This window comes from Tigriopus californicus, chromosome 10 (assembly GCF_007210705.1).
Source record: "Tigriopus californicus strain San Diego chromosome 10, Tcal_SD_v2.1, whole genome shotgun sequence".
NCBI lineage: Eukaryota > Metazoa > Arthropoda > Copepoda > Harpacticoida > Harpacticidae > Tigriopus > Tigriopus californicus.
Window position 1 is genome coordinate 6,012,468 of NC_081449.1, and position 21,099 is coordinate 6,033,566.

The following is a 21,099-nucleotide window of genomic DNA, read 5'->3' on the forward strand; positions in this document are numbered from 1 at the left end:
ATGAAATCTTGAAAATGTGGTTAAAAGTGATTGCCATTGTTTTGCTATCGATAACACCGATAACCTTTAGTGTAACGTTGGAACGGTGTGAATTGGCCAATCTACTTCTTAACACGTTCAATTTGCCGAAAGAACAAATTGCCGATTGTGAGTAGGCCGACGATGACGACCAAGAAGTGATTTGGTTTCATCCTGGGATGAATGATTCGTTCTCGTCCATTCTAGGGGTGTGTTTAGCTCGACATGAGAGTGAATACAACACTACGGCCGTGGGAACACTGAACGCGGATGGTAGCCGAGATTTGGGGATCTTCCAGATCTCGGAGAAATGGTGGTGTGAATGGGGTAAACGAGGGAAAGCATGTCGTGTCCAATGTGAAGGTATGTGCTTTTGGTATATTTATCGGGTAGCATTGCATTTATATTGGTTAGGGGGGTGAGATGATATTAAGGTGTAGTAGGGGTTGATTGAGTAGAAACAACTCGTTGTTACGAGGTTGCGAGTAATTATAATTTCGGCACGAAATGAAAGAATATGAGCCGATCATTTCCCTTCGATACATTTAGATTTTACTTGAAGACTCCAACTCGATCAGATGCACTTACTTTTGGGATTAATAATTGTAATCTCGTTACTAATCACAAATAGGGCTTGAATGGGTCAATGCTCTTTTGACCACTATTTGGAGAAAAGTTGTGATTTGTTTGGCCTAAATTGCCATTTTAGTACTAATATCCCCCCTTTCATTTGGAAATATAATTGAACTGCTCAAAAAGCTGATTTTTCAATGATATATTATTCAAGCTATGGAATTTGCCTGCTTACCTGTTACTAAGATGACTTGCAATGAAATAAATCGCAATTTCATAACGTTGAGTAAGAAAATTATTTTGAACCAAAGCTTTTAAAATCAAATTCGTTGGTGGACCAAATATTATACGAATGTTAAATGTTAAAAAAAGATAAATATCTTTTTTCGTCTTGGACGGCTGGGAATTTCATTCCCAGTAGCGGTAAGGATGTTTTCCAAAACGGTGGAAAGATTCCATAAAATAGTTAAAAGAAATGCCCAAGTTGGTTTCTTTTCCTCATGCTCACTTTTCGTAAAACTCAAATTTTTGGTTGATCGAGTTGAAATTGATTGAATTGACGCTGGCCTTTGACACCTTCCCTTTTTTCAGATCTCATTGATAACGACCTCAAGGATGATATAAAATGTGCCAAAAGAATTTTTCGCATTCATGGTTTTGATGCTTGGTAAGTAATTTCAAAATACATTATATTTCACCTTCCAATTCATAGATATACGAGGGATATGTCACTTAAACCTGTACTCAAGAACTAACTCATAATATATACAAGATAGAGCAAACTTTAGTTTTATTATTCATCATCATAGTCGCCTCCAATCCTGATGCATGTAATGCGTCTTTTAACGAATCTGTGAAATGTAAATAAAAGGCCATTCTCTGACACCTATCTTAGCACCCACTGTAAGATAATTTCCAGCCCATTTTTGCGACGCAAAAAGGATGACCGGCAAAGTTCTTCTTGATTTTGGGGAAAGGCAAGAAATCACACAGAACCATATCAGGATCGTGAGGAGCATGCTCTTATAATGTTATATTTTTCTTAGCAATGAAATTTTTTGTTTCTCTGCTCGTATGTGGACATTGATAGAGAAACTATCCATTTACATTTTTATCTGGTCTTTTTTTGCAACACAAGACTTTTCAAAAGGGTAGTTTAAGGAATTAATATGACACCTTCAGGAAGATAAGATCGTATATTAGACCACTGTAGTCCAAGAAAAGAATATTCGTTGTCTTCTTGTTGCCATTAGTGGCTTTTGCTTTGACTGGGGCCTTGTTGCCCAGTTTTAAATTCGCAATGTCATGAAAAAACCGATTACATGATAGTTCACCCTCTCAATAGGCCTCTTTTAAGAAATTGTATCACTCCGATGCATTTTTCCCCGATTTTACGAAAGCTTTTATGGTTTCATATTGGTCTGCCATTTTGCCTCGCGGTACTTTTGTTAGGGGTTAGCTGAATACAGTAACAAATTCTAAAATTTGCAAATAACCAGTTGAATTCTAGTTTGTCACTGCAACAATGAAAAGTTGCCTTTTAAAGAGATCTTTTGATTTTCAATGATCATTTATCAATACTTTGATAATTATAAAAGATATGAACCTAGCACCGGTATAAGTGACATACCCTCGTATCTTTTGAGGAATGATTTTGCAGGCTTAGGTGATTCCATTATCTTCTTACCGCCAGCGACAAAGAGCATGTCATACTTTGGACTGACTTGGGCAGCCGGAATTAACTTGGACCAATTCCAGTTTTTTGCTTTTTAGCACTACCAAGGGCTGAAACATAAATATCATAGTTTTGAATTAAAATATAGACACCTAGGCATACATTCAAATAAAAAATATCAACCACCTGCCCGCCAGCCAAGCCAATCTCTTCATGACAAGTTTAAAGTTGTTAAATAAACTGAACTGTGATCGTCTCTGGCTCGAACAACCTTGAGCGGCTCTAGCAAAACTAAGCTCAAATCGGGCACCAATTCCGCCGATTTAATGAGCACTTGAGGCTAAATTTTTCATACAAGCAATTGATATTTTACGCATAGGCGCCTGTATTTTGATTCAAAATTATAACATTCATGATTCAGGCGGTAAAAAAGAAGTAATGGTTCAAACTAGTCCCAGTCGCCTAAGATTGCCCAAACGGGCCATGGCACGCTTTTTTCCGCTGGAGGTAAGGATGTACTTTAATCATCTAAACCTTCTTAATCGTCAAGTTTGCAAATATTCATAGTCAGCTTCTGTATAATACGCGATAATCAATTTTTTCAGGGTGGCTTGGAAAACCAGATGCCAAGGAGATTTGAGTCGCTTTTTATCTGGGTGTGACCTTAATCCTTCTGTTCAATCAACCATCTCTAACCTCATGAAACCTGGCATCATTGCCAAATACCCGCATGTCAAGAAATCATGAATCATTTGGCGAGCCCTGCCAAATATGAATCCCTTACCCAGCAGGACATGTTTCTTGAATGTTACCAAGATGTCTCGAAACCAAATAAAACAAGATGAGCCGAAAGTGGGAGTGCCAATTTTCAAGGAGCCTTAGAGCCATGATGCTCTGGGGAGACTTGGTTGGAACGTGAAAGTCAAATAATCAATTCTCACCTCAACTTTGAATACATTGGGGAAAGATAGATTACCAGAGTTCTCCTCCACACTTTGTCGCAAGATAGATCGGTTTTGTCTCGAAAGTCTTTTAAGCAGGCATAGCCGAGGCTTTTCCGGCTCTAATCGTTATCCCACAGCAACTGATCTCGAATTGCCATACCAATGGGACAAATTGACTCTATATCGAAGAGCCACACTATCGCTCAATTTCATGAATTCAATCCATCTGGTTAATTTGAACAAAAATGTTGCCCTCACTATCGAATGAAAAATTCAGCAAATCCTTTTAGGTCATACAGGGTCGTCCTTTAAGTTTCAAACTCAGTTTTTGAATAAATGCGCTAATGATATCAAAAGAACACCAAGAAAGTTCACGTTTAGTTTGAGAACCATTTGCATTTCATTCAGAAATGCTCAAAAATGAAGGTTTATTTTAAGTAGACACAGCTCAGTTGCAGAGTGAGTAATGGCCTTCCGCGATTGATAATCCTTTCCCTTCGCAGACAAATTAACCTATTTGCACGATCTTGTTAAACATGGATCACTAAATTACGACAACCCTGTAACTCGATCTCGTCCATGGAGAAACCAGGTGTCTAGCTGACACTTTGAACATTGGAACTCCATCTTGAATACAAGCAACCTCTTTGGAGTGCTTTATTGCCTTAAAAGTTTGAAAGGTATAAATTCGTGGCTCACTTGGGAATGCCACCAATTGGAATTTGGAAACTGAATTTGTTCCGTCCCAGAATGGATGGAAGGAAAGTGAGGGGAGCAACAAAACAGGAGGATAAACGCATCACCAACAAGGGGGATCTTCCCCACTACCAGTACGTACTACGTACTGTATGTAGCAACAGATATCCCGCGCAGTCACTCACTCACTTTGTGGGACGAGCACTCGAATGGATGCCACAGAGAGGACCATGGAACCATTGGCGACGTTTGGAAGGGGCAATTTCTCAATTGAAAAGAAACTTCAATTCCCTGTCCACAATTTAGCACGAGGACTCGCGGGTTGACAGAATGGTCGAGACGTGAACTATTTTGAAATGGGCTTGGTGTTGGGAGTATTATGTGTTTACATTACATATGCCTCTGGTAGACGTACCTTTGACAATCGGGTGTATTCATTCCGTCATTGGGACAACTCATGTTTGACAAGTATCCGTCGTATTAAAGAAAGATGAACGATTGTGGTGAAAGTTGTTTTTTTCCGATTCCGCGGAGCCTTTTGTTCATCTGTGACAAATGAAGGTAGTTGTTTTTCTCCACTGACATCATCATCATTCGTGTGTGTATCAAAGCTCCTTTTTTCAAAAGAACCCAATCCTTTTCACTTGTGGACCACGTGCTGGTTCCAAATAAAAAATAACAGAACTACAAACTTATCACAGTGGGATATACTGTATACGGCACTAGCTCCTCCTGCTACTCGCATAAAGTATGTACACGCACCCACTTTGATATTGGAGACACTTCCGATAATGGGTGCGAAAAACACAAAAAGGAGCAAATACTGTTTTTTACTGTCCAAAAATCAAATGCAAAGCATAATCCGTAACACCTCAGAATTGAGGGCGACTGTTTCGTGTGGTAATAATAAGATAAAGTCAAACAGAATATGCAATGCTTCACATTTTGCACACAAAAGTGTACAGTAACCATTCATTCAATATTACAAGTGTTTTATGTAACAAGTTTTTATGTTCTAGACTTAACAACTGTTGTAAAAGTTGAAAACATAAACTTGATTACCTTTGGAAATCACAAAGAGAAATACAGATTCCCTGTTCCATTTTTAGTAAGGCCTAATTGGGAGAACCGTCTCGTCATAAAACAAGTTGGAACAAACAATAGATTTCCACTTCGGCGAAAATTTTCCTCAGTCTATTTGGAATCCCAATGATTCGAAAAGGAGCTTAATCAAACGACTCTAGCCTCTGAGCCATTCTTTCAGCACCTTTTTCCAATAGAAACTATCGTTTGATACTTACTTACTCGTGAGTTGGCTACGCCGGATTTGGGACAGGTGACGTTTATGTACCTGTATGGATTGTGTTCTGGTAATCGTTATTTGGAAGCAGAGGTCGCCCTCGAGAGCGTGCTAAAATCTGGATGAATCTTTTATGATTTCGACTTCTTCCCACACACATTCAAAATGTCAGGACTCAGTCGGCTCAGTCATTAGAGACTGAAACGAATGGTTCTTAGTACATACGCTTAGAGTTACGAGAAAAATGGAACAAAGGGAAGGCATAAAGTAGATTATACTGTGTCAATCCATCTCTCTTCGCTCGAAATATGCATGCGCAAAAACAAGGGCTAAACCTTAGGAGGAATTCCCCAAATGCCCATGTTGAAATGGACTTCTCGAGCAATAATGATATTGGGGTCCGAAGTGCGAGCGTTATGGTAGTTCAAGGAAATTGGTCCAATCAAATTTCGATTTGGATTCGAGGAACATAACGATGTATGCCATTTTTATGGATGGATTCATTCTGACATTCACTCGAATAAAAGGGTTCTATGTTCATGCTCGACGAGACATGGGTTCAAAAGCATATTTCACGGCTTATTATTGTGGAGCAGCGCTCGCCAATTCAAATCAACTCATAACTCTCCAACTTTGAAGTCTTAATCGGGCTGGAAATTTCCTTTTATGTGTTTTAGATTGAACTTATGGTAATGGCCTAGGGCAGAGATGTCTTGAGTATTAGCATAATGCTGTGCTACGAGATACACTAGATACACTAAAGGGGTAGAAACCACGTCACAGATAGAGAGTGGAACTCATATCTTGTCTCTCCACGACTGCTCCTTTGAAATTAGAGGAAAACACATCAGGGAAGACTCGATCTTCTGGAAGAGCAAATCCGGCGATGGTTAATGTGCTATACCATTTCTACCAGGGCAAGGCTACCATTGAGTTGTTTCGAAATTATGACGGATGTCATCAACTTAGTCATGAGAAATGAAAATTATGAATTTAATCAATGAATACTGAGGCATTATGTTAGGACGAGCTTAATCAACCGGAAGTGACGTTATAAATAGACATTACATTTTATAGGGAAGAACAAAGAATGGATATGCACCTAGATATGCAAGTAGGAACTTTCATAACAAAACTGTGCTCATGGTTATTTCTCTTCTGCAGAGGACATTTGGATGGTTCAACAATGTTGCAGAGTAAGAATACCTTATAAAAAAAGAAAATTAATACATTTTTAGCTGAAATATTTGTTTTACCCAACAATGCATTTATATATGATAGCTTTGAATGTCATTCATCAGATATTCGAGTCGAAAGACAAATTGACCATTCAAGTTTACTTCATATTTTGAGCCTTTTTAACTCATTGATAAATTTAATATTCAAATGAAAAGCACCAGCAAGCCCTTCCTCAAATATCTTTTGGTTTTCTATCGCATTCGTCAACACCCGCCACAAAATGGAGGCCAAACAGGGCAAACATCAGTTGCATTTAAAGTTACTTATGCATGAGACTCAATTTCAAATTTGAACACCTTGTAATCTAAAAACGTTGACCTCCATTTATCACTGCGTACCTAAGAATACGTCTGAAAATCTGTCATCTGTGCACATTCTAATGTACATTCATTACACACAGAATATGATGGGTTTTTGAAAATTGCAGATTTGGTAGAAAGTGATGAAATGTTCATAGTATTGATTTCCCCAAAAATGGCGTGATCAAAATTTTGTGCAATTGTCGTGACTCCCTTTTTGAACCGTACATATTGTAGAAGATTATTAACCAACATTGACATCCATATGTACTCAAATGCTGAGGACAGTCAGTCGTCAACTATTGCTCTTGCTTCTTGATATGAAATGAGTCTAAAAGAAAGAAAAGGTTATGTCCGAAGTGAAATATAACTCTTTCACAAAATGACCATTTTCGTTTTGACCCTTGGTATGTTCAAAATTCTTCACCAAACCCTTCGTCCCGGATCCCTAGATGATCACAAACTTCGCGTTGAGGTGCTCCATTGAAATTCATTTTTGCACCCATGAGACCGTTGTTCCCCGTTCCCTCTTAAAGGGAACTAACTGACTTCTCAATTGGTAGAATCGATCGTGACAAAGCCAAACGAAAACATTACCCCCAAAAGAGAACCAAGCCTCAAGTCGTCGTCATTCCTGTTCACCTCAAAGTCAATGATTAGCCAAGTTTGTCTAGCAATGATTTCTTGTCCAATGGCAATGCCAAGGAAACCCCGACTTTCTCTCCCTTCGGAGAGGATCTTCCAATCACAGATCGACTTTCGTCGTGACTCCTCGGAAGAGGCGCTGCTGCTGCGGTATGGACGTGTTTTACTGAGATTTTCTCCTTTCATTGAATATGAAGAAGGAAGCTCCACGTGGTCCACGTTCAGGAACCTCAGAGCCGCTCGTTACGAGGAGAGCACTCACTGGGCAGGAAGAGGTCGACATCGGGAAGTTCGACGAGAAACGCCGACCCCGGTAACGTTGGCAACGAAGACAGCGCCTTCCTTCGAATATCCGCAATCCCGACCGACGACGAATGCTGAGATTTTCTTGTCTTGATTGAAGGAAGGCGCCATTGATTCTTGGGGCGGAGTCAACCTCACCACACCGATCTTGGGGTGAAATTGGGGAGGGAATGAGGGAAAAGGAACGCTATTAATTTTTGTGCCATTTGGTCGCATGTTGAGGGCAGGAAACTTGCTGTGATAAATGTCATCAAAAAGTAGTTAGTCCAGTTTATTACTGTTAGTGCATAATATATGCATAAAGTTTAAGAACATATTGCTAAAGATAACTCATATGGAAATAGAATTAGGAAAATAATAGAATTAAACAAAAGGGTATGAAGATGGATTTGGATTCAAATGGCCGAAAAAGAAAAACAATTTCATTCATAACCGCTTGAGTTAACTGGAGTAAACTGGGTTGGAACCGTTTTGCTGGATACCTCGTATGGAATGGCTTCAATAACATTGAATTTAGATGCAATGTAGCTGCGGAGATGTTTTAATACTAAAGTGTATTTACTTCAACTTGAGCACAATTCAAACACAATTTTGCCGAGAGTCACTGGAATGTGGATGAGATTGAGCTGGAGCACTCTTGATTTAAGGGACCTTGGCAGATTCTTCTTCAAGTGGGACTTGTGTCAAAATATACACATGTATTCTTTTTGGTGCAAAGCGGAGTTATTGGAACTAACCTAAATCTTTTCGGTGAAACCAAAGGAGGTAAAGATATTGAGCAGGTCTCATTTATGAAAGATCTTGGTGTAATCCTCCAAAAAATGGAAAGTTTGATGTGCATATCTAGTTGAAGGTAGGTAAAGCTTTTCAAATGTGTGGTTGGATATACCGTAAGTTTAAGTCCAAAGATAGCATCACGATACTAACTCTGTACAAATCGATTGTTCAACCACATCTTGAATATGCTTCACCCATTTGGGCTCCAATGAGTTCAGGTGGTTTGCAGAAGGTCGAGCAGTTCCAAAGATGTTTTACTAGGAACATCACAGAAATGAGGGAGCTCTCATATTGGGAGAGACGAGAAAAGTCCCAAACCAGGATTTAGGGTCAATTCTAGTGACCGTAGAGGCTTAATGTGTGTTTTGAGAGCACCTTCAAGCCCTTGAGAATCCAGGCTAGTTCGAACAATGAAGTCCACTTCTCTTCTTTCTCGGGCTCCTTCATTGTTCAATTTACTTCCCTCTGATATTCGTAGGGAATACGTAGGCCTTGTTGATCCGGTTGCATCTTTCAAGTCAGACTTGGACAAAGTTTTAGATAGCATTCCAGATCAACCCTACACTTTGGCACATATTATGAGTGCCCGCTCAACCCTAAATGCCAACTCAAATTCGTTAGTAGACCAAATATCATATAAAGATTGAAAGGTAATAAATAGACGAATCATAACCTTTCATTTTGATAGTATTGGGGGATTACATTCCCTGTAGCGGTTACTAAAGCCCCTGAAAAAAAAGGAAAAATCCATTCATAGTCAAAATGCTTGACTGTAACTTACAAAAACCCATCAACCACAGAACATATTGAGTACAGACGCTCAATTTTTCAGCTTTCCAAAAAACCTTGATATCTACTTTTAAACAACGGTTTCGGCAAAAGAGTGTGGCTTTTAATTAAAAGTTTGAGCACATTAAAGCTTTCCATTACCAAGGCATCAAAAATCCCCGTAGTTTGATATGCTCCCAATGCATATAACCACGTCGTGCAATCTCCATTGACTAACCGAACAAGAAAGAGAACCTAAAGACCAATCAATTAGTACTGAATTTTGTACCAACCTTAAGGAAACCTTTCGTGCAGGAATTTATACATATTCCAGCAAAATCAATACATGTATCTTTAATATTTGGTCGTACTTGTGAAGAGGGATTGGTCCTCTATGCATTTGCTTTTATATGTCACCGTTAGAGGGCCCTACTGATATTGAAACAGGAGGAAACACGCCTAACAAACTTGGCCCCAATTGGACACAGTAAATTTCAAACTTCTTGATAGACCCGAACACTTTGGCACATATTATGAGTGCCCGCTCAACGTTCAATTACCTCAGTAGAACTATCTATAGTCACTTTGAACACTCCCCATATTCAATATTAAGTGAGCTCAAGAATTGGTTTCAGCTTGAATAACAACCCTGTCAAGCAGAAATTGAGTGAAATCCATCCGAGGTTGTGGAGCGCGCCTTCATTTCCTGTTCCACTGACGAGCCTCCCCCCTTCCCCCTAAGCCAGACATGTACTCTCGAAAGGCACGCACCCACCACTCAAGTACTTTTCAATGGACGTATGTCCCAAGAATCCGTGAAGAGAGAAGTTTCCGTAAACCTTGCGGAAAGAGGAACTCACTCCGAGGCTGTTCCCAGAGCACACTGTCCACAAGAAAATACAGAGCGCGCCCTTTCGATTCTGCTCTATCCTCAGGACCACCAACCACCTGAGCCCCTTGAACTACCCTCTTCCATCTCGTGTTCGGCTCGATCCACGGAAAGAAGAGAGGAAAGTTCGCGAGTTGGAAGGAATCTGAGTGACCTCAAAGCGGTGGTCTCTGGTCCTCGTCCTCGTTGCAGCCGTTGCCGTCGTCGTCGTGGTCGGTGCGTGTTTGTGTGCCTTGGTGGCCGCCGGGTTGGACCACTTTCCTCTTTTTGTTGATCGCCACTGTCGCCACTGAACGCCTCAAACCTCGGGTATGCTCAACAATTTTTCCAAGGGGGAAAAGCAACAGTCGGGATTTTGGGAACGCCAGCGGCGAGCGGAGGATCCCCTCTATTTGCCGCCACCAATTTGGATCAGCCACGAAAGAAGCAGAAAAATCCCCAATGCTCAAAAACCTGGAAATTTGTCTCCAGTTCAGATTGTGAACTCGGCTTTGAGGGAGCACTGCATTCTTCCCTGCACTTTCTTACTACCTTGGGACCACTTGTTATCCATTGAGAGAAGCCCCCAATAATGACAACGGACTCGGGTCAAGGCGAGACCTCGGTGGCCTCAACCAATTCCGGCACGTCTTTGCCCACTTCAGTGTCACCTTCAACCACATCCGCCTTCAGAGTGGTCACGCCCAAGCCGAAAATGGCCTCATGTTCCGAAGGTAGGGATAGTTTTATGTTTTCCCCGGCCATGTTTTTGATTAGCCCGGTTTCGACCTCGTTTGATTGAACAAATCTGAGGACACGCGATATCAATCTAGACAATTGTGTGTGTGAGTGTGCAGTGTGCTACCTACCTACCTACCTACCTACCTAGAATTGGCCTCCTAGATCAATTGAAGTTGCCTGTCGTTGTGATTTGCTACAAAACTAATCCTCTGAGACCTAATTTGGTGGATGAGGAATGTGGTGTGTCAACAATCAAATTGGAAACTAATGACTTGTTCAGGGCACAATCACGAAATCAAAATCTGCACAACTCCAATCCCAAATCCCTTGGTTGAGAGTAGAAAAGTTAGTGTTTTAATCTTTCATACAGAGGGAACCAGCTAGAAGTCCTAGGTAAAGTAATCAATCTTTGAAGACCCGAAATGAATTCACAATTGGCTTAAAATCAAAGCGCAAAGCAATAACATTCGATTGGTGGCGGAATAAAACATGAGCGCATAATGACAAAAAATCATTTCAGTGCAGAACAATTAGAGTCCTTTGTTTCACATATATTTCACCATTGATGATCACAAGCTGAAAGCTCCAATCATTGCACGGACATCGAGAATTCGCTAGAATTAGAGAATCCACCTACAAATAGAAATAATTTGAAAAGCAGGATAAATCAACGAATCTAAAGTTTTTTTGGTTGGCACATGAGCACATGTCAAACATGTTAGATACCGAAATATTTTGACAGTATTGTTTTTAATGGAGGGTCAATGATCAAAGATAATTTATTTCATTATTGAAAATAATTGATAAACCTTTAAATAGGAAGTAAGACAAAAGGTCTTCACTATATCACGTTAATCAAATTGGTTTTCAGAGTAATTCTTAATTTCAAGTATTTTTGTCATCTAATTCTGGAACCCATGGGATTGTCCAAATACCAAGATACCTGTTCAAGGCATGTTTTATTTCGACATGCTAGGCCTCAGAAGCGTTTGTGAAGGAATATTTTATAGGAGTTTGAGTCTCCTCCTCCTTCAATTCAGCAGCTTTCCTACAGTGCTCAAGGGTGCATTGTTCTCTAGCACACTCTCTATTTGGTAGGGGGGCAGGTTATTTCAATTGTCGAGCTCAAATGAGACGGAAAGTCGTTTTTGGGTTCTGCCTTCAGTTTCTCCCTTTCTAATCTATTTCAATTGAGATCGTCTTTCGGATATCTAGATTCATTCTAGTCTGGTTATCTCTGCGTATTGAGAATAGAGATTCACTCCGTTTGCCATTTAGAACAAAAATAACAACAACAACAAAAGTAATAATAATGTTCCATTATTGAATGGAGCAACGCATCAACCAATGAATGAAGGGGGATTAGGTTAGCTTTTGACACTTGAGCATCGGGAATCGGGGCGCGAGTGAGCTCAAAATTTGCTTTATGGTTTTGGAAACTGTAATCAAATCAAAGGGAAAGAGAAGAAAGGGAGGCGAATGAAGGGGGCGTGGAGAGTCCTTTCAAATGGAAGTTCTTTTAAGTGTGACAGCTCTTTTTTTCATACATAGACTACACGCACACTTGTCAGGAACCGTCTGTTCAAAGATAGATAGAGATCTCAGTCGTTCCAACCAATCCGCCCATCATCAATGATCGCACGTTTTCTCATGGATGAAGTGGGATGGTCCAATGGCCAATAACACTAAGATCACGAAAACGAGTCGTCCCACTTCTTCTGGACAACTGCAATGCCCGTTATGATTTATGGAACAACCAATAGTATGTTTCAACATATGGTTGTCACGAATGTCAATTGAGGGACATCCCGATATACGAGTAATAACAACTGTTGGACCAGAAAGTCAGAAAGCCAATGCAGATTGCAGATGGTTATGGTTTGTCGAAAAGGGGGATTGAGCAGCGGGAGAAGATTTCGCGTGAGATTCTTCGTTGATGAGATCTCGCACGGTGTCTTAATTTTCGCCAGTTGGAGGGTGGCCCGTAGTAGACACTCCCTTGGGATTTCCAGCCGGATTGGATAAAGTCAGGTTAATAGAAATGTGCCTGTCTGCTTATCTGGCGGATGTTAGGACAGACCCATATATGTACCAAAGTCGATTGATTGTAAAACGTGATTTCGTGACACTTGGTGAACAACCAACCTTGGACCAATTAGATCAATGGAACATCCAATCGACAAGTCCTGGTTTTAGGAATGGTTGGCTCATACGGTCTGCATTGTTCAACCTGCTAATTTGAGTATGTCATCAGTCACTCAGTGTCATAATCCCTGATTGAGCGGCCGATCTAATATCATTACCACATTTTTCCCCAATCTTGCCCAAGGGCTCTCTCCGCCGCCATCCCCCCATCATTCGTCAGTCATTCCATCGTCGTTGCCGGCCTGATGGTATTCATGTAACGGATATTCACTCACTCCTCGAGTGAGTGAGTTAGTCAGCCAGTTCCCTTTCCCCTCGATCCCTCCCTTGATCATGTTCGACGTAGTAGTTACACACAATAGAGCACTACATGAATAGAGCAGTCCAAAGGACTCTACGTACATCTCTGGTTCACGAACAGTGTATGGTGTGCGTACGTAGCATGGACTCACACACAGCTTGCTCTGTATGGCGGTTCATTCTATTTCCTTTTTTCCTCCGTCTGATCCACTCATCTCTTTTTCCTCGAGCGACTTCATCATGACAGCAGCAGAAGTTTCGTGGCTCGAGGACAGCTGGGATGGTTGGGACGAGGGTATGAAGCTGCGCTAAACCAATTAGGCCAAAGGGATTCATACATGCAAAGTCTCTAGAGAATTCAAGTTCCTGGGCAATCTTTTTTCCCCGACCAATTCCACAACTGTCGATGATTTTCAACCCCAATGTTCTCCCTTCTCTTTCGCCACCAGATGATGACTCCATTGCCACCAACAACAATGAACAATCAAGTGAGAATGTGAGAAAAGATGAGCACCACATTGAGCTGGATGAGGCTCACCCCAAGAGCCCCCAGCCATTCACCTGGCCTCGGAAGCCGGATATGCTACCATTTCTCTCGTTATGTTCCCGATATCCGAGTGGTCCATGGGCGGGATTGTTGCAACAGTCCATTAAGGAGAGACAGGGATTCGGCTCAGGTACGTGAGATTGTTTTGAATTGGGCACCGGTGAACAGTAGTTTGGGAGAGCCTAATCAAAAGTACCACCATGTCATTGCCTTCCAAGAGCATTCATTTTTCGAGCCTGAAGCGAGACTTTAAACGCTCTTACCTCAGAGTTAGGGCTTGGACGTTACCTACTAGGATGAGCATCCACTCACCCACCACTTTGATAGGAGTATTTTCATACTGGACAACGTCCCAGCGTCAAACTCCGAAGTTAGACTTGTAATAAACTCGCCTCTGGCTCCCTTTTGATCAATTCCGTTCTGTTTCTCTCTCATCGCCTCAAACGTTCCATTTGGAAGTGCTGGTGTATCTTAGGCTGGTCTTCCTCTTTCTATTATCACTGCTATTACTTCTACACTACATACTCTTCCTGCGACTATGGTTCCTCAAATATTTATTTTCATTGCCGTTTTCAATTCGTTCCGTATTTCCTCTCCCATTTAGACGAGATTAGTTTCGGTATCCACCGCCTGATGGAATCTCCTCCTCAAGACAAAAGCCCTTCTTCAGTGTCTGGTGATGAGGCTCTTCTCTCCCCTTCTTCTTCCTCTTCCAATGCCACCAACTCCACGACCACCAACGCCAACACCAACAACACACTTAACAATGACAAGACTCCTTCATTAAAGTCGAGTAGCGCCTTCTCGCCTTGGAACCATCCTCAGCTTTCGGGAAGATTGGGCACTCTAAGCAGCCACACTCACGGCGTACCCAACAGCCCCACTTCCAAAGACTACCAACCCCAACAGCCCAACAAACATCAGTCACATCATCATCCCCACAGCCACCACCCACACCACCAGCCACTCCAACATCCACGGCAATCAGAAGAGATGAGTCCTGGCAAGATGGACGAAGATATGGAGGTTCAGGTTGACGACGATGATGACGATGATGACGAGGATGGTGTTAATATCAGCTCTGAGAGTCAGGGCATCACCACCAACACCACTCACTTAACCATCAAGCCCGGCACACCGAGTAAATCCAGCCTTTTCTCCGTCTCATCTCTTTTGGGAGATTCACCGTCCTCTCCCTCGACGCCTCCGTCTCCAAAGCAGGGAGCTAATGACAAGGAGAAAGACGAGATCACCCCAGCGGAATTGGCCTCAAGATCCTTCTTCTATCCGGCTCTCACCTTGGACATGTTGAACAAAAACCGCTTGGCAGCTGTGGCTGACTACTTGTCATCCTCAGGGGGAAACCGACACACCCTTCCCCCACCACCTTCCTTACCACCCTCGGTGCCACCTTTCCCATTCTTCCCCGCTGCATTCACATCCCTGGCCGCCATGAAGGTCGTGTCCGATTCGAACCGGAATCTGACCCCCTCGTTCCCGTTTCCCTTCCCGGGATTCCCCAATCCAGGGTCGATGGGCAACTGTCCGGATCCGTCTGAGATCTCCGCTCGTCTGCGGTCTTTGGCGGGTGCTTCGAGCAACAACAATCACCTGATCAACCCGCTGTTGGAATCGGCCATACCGACCACGGTGTCCTCGCCGACCACAGGAGACCCAATCGGACAATATCGGTCCTTACCTTTGGCGGGAGACATTTACTCCTGCATGAAATGTGACAAAATCTTCTCGACACCCCACGGATTGGAAGTCCACGCCCGTCGAGCCCACAATGGAAAACGCCCCTACGCATGCGAGCTCTGTAACAAGACTTTTGGTCATGAGATCAGCCTAACCCAACACAGGTAATAATTCAGTCTGGAAATTGGGATTCATTTCTTTTTGGTTCCAACTTTTGCCGGGCAGTTGTCATTGACAAATTGCCATTTATTCTGAGTTTCCCCCGGTTCTCCTATGTACCAAATACTGTAGTATAAGTGTCTGTTATGTACGTACTGTACTGAAGTGAGGAATAAGGACGAAAAAAAGGGAAGAAGAGTAAGCTCGGAGCCATAAATGATTATAAAACCCAATCCAAGTTGGCTTTGAAGGGTCGGCAGTAAAAAATGGGAACTTGATTTGAATTATGATAGGGTGTCCTCGGTTTACGACTTGTCCCGATGGACAGGGGTTTAACGGGTTGGTCCAGCCGGCAACCTGCGACCACATTCTTCTTGACAATCATATGATTACATTGAAAGCATTCCATACTCCGATCCCACTTTTCCTGGGCTGATTGAATACAAAATTGAGCCCCAGTCAGTGAGTCGGCCGCAAAAAATATAAATGTGTCAGCCTCCCAAAGCCTTGGTTTTATGACGAAAAGCTTTCAAGCCAAATCAACCAGATGTCCTCTGTGTGCGTCCAAATACGCGGATACTCGTCATGTTCGGCATATTTGAGAGTCCAGGCGCACTTGGAATGGTCCGTTAGCGTGTAAATATCCACATTGGGAGCAGCCAGGAATTCAAACAAAAATAGCTGTAGTGTCAATTGAGGGCCTCGAGTCTGCTTGCCTGGCTTGCAATGGGGTCGCCCGCGCGACGAGCCTTTCCGGCGCGATCTCCTCGTGTGGCCACCTGTTTTCAGCGAGCAGATTTTTTTTGCCGAAATGTCGTAAAGCCTCGTTGAGAACAAAGCAGGTTGATTTTTTGGTCACCACAAGTCCCAACAACTCCCAACCATACGAGTGTCTGACATGCACATGCTTTTGAGAAATGACGTCCTTTTGTCACTGATGATTCTTGGCACTCTTCTTTAGAGGCCAGTGGGGACTGTGGTTTTAGTCGCACCTCTGGGAGCACTTGGAAAACCTTTATGGCTTGACCACCAACGCCACCCATCACCCAACCCATCGCCAACCCTCCAAAGCCACCGTTGAAGAGCAGTACGCTCGTATATCTTTCAAACTTTCTCCATACTTCAAAACAGATTGTAGTGTAGAACAATGCAATAATACAATAGGGTTTGCACGATAGGTTCGTGATCCCCCTTGCGAGTTGTTCTGGAACTAGAATAGACATTTGAGACCTCACCTACTTGTGCTTTTTGCGGCAATCATTCTTGTACGGACGATCAAGCTAGGCCAAATCAATTACCATTTGAATGGCTCCTCGTGTACCTCCAATAGGTTTGGAACTGTGTTCCACACAAAAAGCGTCGAGAATACCAAACAACAAAGCACAGGAAATGTCTATTTATTTCTCCCCCTTTTGTCGTGGCCATTTGTTGGCCGAACGAACGAACGACTCGTCGACTCGGCCAGGATCTGTGTGAGGTCGAGAGTGAATTTACAGCCTTTCTTTCTCGACATCGAGTCCTCTTCGATCAGTAGTTCACACGCAGCCACGAAAAAGGTGCGATGTTCCATGCCCGTTCACAACTTGGATAATGGAACTCGAGATTGGTGGACACTCACAAAAGGCCATTGAAAGCCGCAATAAAGCCCCTTTGCATTGCATTTCTTGATTCTATAATGGCCGTGCCGTGGTCGTTTTCGAAAAGCGATAAACGATTGTCTATTCTTGTGTTTGTAGTTGGTACTAATGTTGTCCATGTTTCTCATTTTAGGGCTGTCCACAATTCTGAAAAGACATTCTCCTGTAAGCAGTGCGGCAAGTCCTTTAAACGAAGCTCTACTTTATCAACCCATCTTCTCATTCATTCAGATACAAGACCCTATCCTTGTCAGTACTGTGGCAAACGATTTCATCAGAAATCTGATATGAAGAAGCACACTTATATCCACACAGGTAAGGTCTAGCTGCAGTTTTTCGATTGAACACTCGCTCTCGATTCGGTAGGCGCCAAAAGCCAATCCAATTATTGATTGAAATCCCTCTTTTTTTCGCCCTTCCACTCGTTCCCAAATATGTTCCGATTTTCGAACAATACGTCCTGGGGTTTAGTTGCATTATGTTGGCATTAAATCAAGCAAGCAACGTCAGATTTATTATTCATCCTCTTGTCTGTCATTCAACTTAACAGGGTGTGTGCGCCACACTGTCCATTCCAATAACTCGCTCCAGACAGCTTAGTCTATTAGACGAAATGATGAAGCAAATACATTCTGGTTCGAGTCGACCTGTCATTATTGTGAGGCTGGGTTAGGCAGAGAGGCCAAAGTGTAAATGAGCAAATATAAATCTCCTCATGAATACTGTTTGTTCCCTAACACATGTTCACTCGCTCATTGGCGATCCTAGATTCACTATCAATATCAATCTGTAGGCTCAAGTTGGTCCACAGTCGAACAAGATGGAAATCTTTAATCCAATGAAAGTTTTCCCTGTAGCAGCTCTTTTGACAGTGCACCAAGTGCATTTATGGCCAGATATGCAGGATCAGAATGAGCTACCACAATCAGATGATGCCATGCTCCAGTTTCTCTCCCTGGGGCAATGCAGCGAGCTAACACCATGGTCTTCCATAGTTGGAACAAGGATAATCTTGCTCCTGGTGGTTGCAAGTGTTCAGGGTGGCCAAAGATCATCTTGTCCAGGACCCTTCAGATTGGACAACAATACCCACTTGAGAGTGGATGGAACACAATGGTTCCAGGACACGAGTAATCAGAGATTTGGAACAAATGCTAGGTCTAGGGTCAGATATCATCTCTGCTAACCAACTCAATTGGCCCTTCTCCTCCTGGAGCCACTTAAGAATAAAGGAAGCGGACCGGAGACCATTTCGCGCTGTTAAGACGATTCCAATGGGTCCTTGGCCACCCTGCTCCTCCCTCGTGGTACGAACCAAAAATGTAGCAGATTGCTTGAGGTTGTGACCTAATCAAGACAGGACGGATTTCCTTTCACTTGAGTTAGTCGGCTCATGGACCTCGCTCTCTCGAGGTGTTAGTGGAAGTAGATAGATATCCACTACAGTAAATTGCCATGTGTTAGTAGTTGCTTGAGGCGTATTTAGCTCGTTGGCCTCAGGGATCCGATCTCAGTTCGTGTTAGACACCAACATCTAATACCAAAGTAACCACAAAGTCTTCTACTTTTTGTGTGTAGAAATCTAAGCCCCTCGAAAAAGTGCGCCACTCATTTCTTGTAACTCCTGCAGACAAGCAGTAATTTATAAATTGAAAACCTAAGCAGATTTCAATTTTAGATCCAATTAAAATCAGCTATTATTATGTAATAAGATGATAGGGACCTTTTCAATTAAAAAATACCTAAGTTCCATTTTTCATGCAAACAACCGGATGCGCTTCTCAGATTTTCTTTGGGTGGAGTATTTTCGAAGTTGAGACTTCGTGCTCCTGGCGAGGTCTAAACCAACTGGCGTTGGCAGTGGGCAATTGAATTATCCCAATAAACCTAGCCACGACTTTGTTGGAAGGAGAAAAAGATTCTGGCCACCGTCTGCACCACTCCGCTCATCTTCACGATTGAGCTTTGCTTTCTTTCATTATTGGCTCGGAGTCTTGGCAAAATATTTGGCCTCCGGGTTTTCAAGAACCCGTGACGTCTCTGTCGTAGTTGAAGCCTCGCCCCCCCCTTCTTCTCCTCCTTTGCCTTTTCCTCCTCCTCCTTAGAGCTGATTTCTGCCCATCCAGCCTTAGGAACGCCAGACTTCATGAGCTGGCTCTCTGTACGAGGAGATTGTGTTATTGAGGGCTTTGAAGTGTTGACAGAATCGGGCTCTGTAAACCCTCAAACGGGATTGAGAAGAAGAAGATTGCCTTTTTGGATTTACTGGCCTTAAGTGGCTCCCTAGATCCTCAAAGCCTTTCCTCTCTCTCTCTCTCTCTTTCTCTCTCTTCGATCGATAGTGGAAGAAAGACCGCCAAGGAGTCGAATCTAGTTCTCATTTCCTTTGTTTTAGGTGAGAAGCCTCACAAGTGTGTGGTATGTGGGAAGGCATTCAGCCAATCTTCCAATCTCATCACACACTCACGGAAGCATTCCGGTTTCAAACCCTTCAACTGTGATCTATGTGGGCGGAGTTTTCAGGTACGCTCTCAGTCAAGACTCTCACTGTGAGATTTAGATCGTCATTCCTTTCAATCTTTATTCCTCTCTCATTGCAGAGGAAAGTGGATCTTCGCCGTCACAAGGAGACTCAGCACTCCGGTTTCAAACCCTTCAACTGTGATCTATGTGGGCGGAGTTTTCAGGTACGCTCTCAGTCAAGACTCTCACTGTGAGATTTAGATCGTCATTCATTTCAATCTTTATTCCTCTCTCATTGCAGAGGAAAGTGGATCTTCGCCGTCACAAGGAGACTCAGCACACCGATCTGAGAGTTCTACCGCCCTCTTCTCACCATGGACGGCCTGGCCACGCCTCCAACGATGGTCCTTCTGCACCTCCCTCTTCCCTAGCTCACCATTTGTCGCCCTTTCCTCCCTTAATGTCTTATCGGAATCATCTTTTGAATGGACCGCCCAGTCTGGCGACTTCTCTCCCTTTGCCCCTCCCTCAAGGTTTTGGCACGCCCCTTCAGATGTCCTCGCCTCAAATCACCTCTCAGCTGCTCGAAAGGACTGCTTAAATTGATGGACCTATGACGTCATTTTCTCTTGGATAAACATCAAAACAAAGAAACCAAACAAGCTAGTTAATACTCTTATATTTCTTGTGATATCAATCGCTATCTCTCTAGTTGTTGTTTTCTCATTGTCAAATAATTTAATCGGACGACTAATGGAAAAATTTGCAAGTGACCCTATCCATATCTACATCAAATCCATGTTTCCTCACCCTCACAATTATTATTATCATCCTTATCATTATTATTATTATTATCGTCATAATCTGTACGTGCTCACCAGTGTGCAATCAAAACACTCGATCTATGTAATTCTACAATAAATGATTCTTCTCGTTCACGTCACGATCTTCTCGCACCTAGGGGTTCTGAAATCATGAAAGCTTTTTGAAAGCCGATCGCCTCGTCCCATGACGGGATTAACGTGACGAACGACACTCCTCCCCACACACAAAAAAGCAGAAAAAGCCCAACCGAAACAGAAAAGAGATCCGATCTGATATCAATGCTCACTTATATATATATATACATTCCTCTTCTTTAGCCGCTTTGGCCATCTCGATAAGAACAGCGGAGACAGAAAGCTGCGCCTGTTTTCCTCGGCTGCGATCCCCATTGTTCTATCTCCTTTTTTTCTGTGGTTAGTTGGTTGGTTGGTTGGTTGTGGCGGGAGCTCATCTGTTCTCCAAATCATCATCTCCTCTCG

General features: G+C 42.7%; 1 protein-coding gene across 2 annotated transcripts; it reads left to right on the plus strand.

Annotated features, from left to right (window-relative positions):
- Positions 1 to 10,489: 10,489 nt before the first annotated feature.
- On the plus strand, positions 10,490 to 20,727 carry LOC131889173 (fez family zinc finger protein erm-like). 2 transcript variants are annotated; one of them, XM_059238203.1, is made up of 7 exons: positions 10,490 to 10,839; positions 13,741 to 13,968; positions 14,443 to 15,700; positions 17,466 to 17,497; positions 17,564 to 17,647; positions 19,728 to 19,855; positions 20,097 to 20,727. In XM_059238203.1, the coding sequence occupies exons 1-7, from the start codon at positions 10,698 to 10,700 to the stop codon at positions 20,394 to 20,396; spliced, it is 2,172 nt and encodes a 723-aa protein (XP_059094186.1). In that variant the 5' UTR covers positions 10,490 to 10,697; the 3' UTR covers positions 20,397 to 20,727. The 2 variants fall into 2 exon arrangements, with proteins under 2 accessions (XP_059094186.1, XP_059094185.1); XM_059238202.1 differs by having other exon boundaries at positions 10,493 to 10,839; positions 17,466 to 17,647.
- Positions 20,728 to 21,099: the final 372 nt, after the last annotated feature.

Bases quoted from the DNA above. Each gene is read 5' to 3' on its own strand.
- LOC131889173 (XM_059238202.1), top strand. From the start codon at position 10,698: ATGACAACGGACTCGGGTCAAGGCGAGACCTCGGTGGCCTCAACCAAT. The intron at 13,969-14,442 runs GTACGTGAGATT...TCTCCCATTTAG, and splicing joins GAGACAGGGATTCGGCTCAG to ACGAGATTAGTTTCGGTATC. The intron at 19,856-20,096 runs GTACGCTCTCAG...CTCTCATTGCAG, and splicing joins TATGTGGGCGGAGTTTTCAG to AGGAAAGTGGATCTTCGCCG.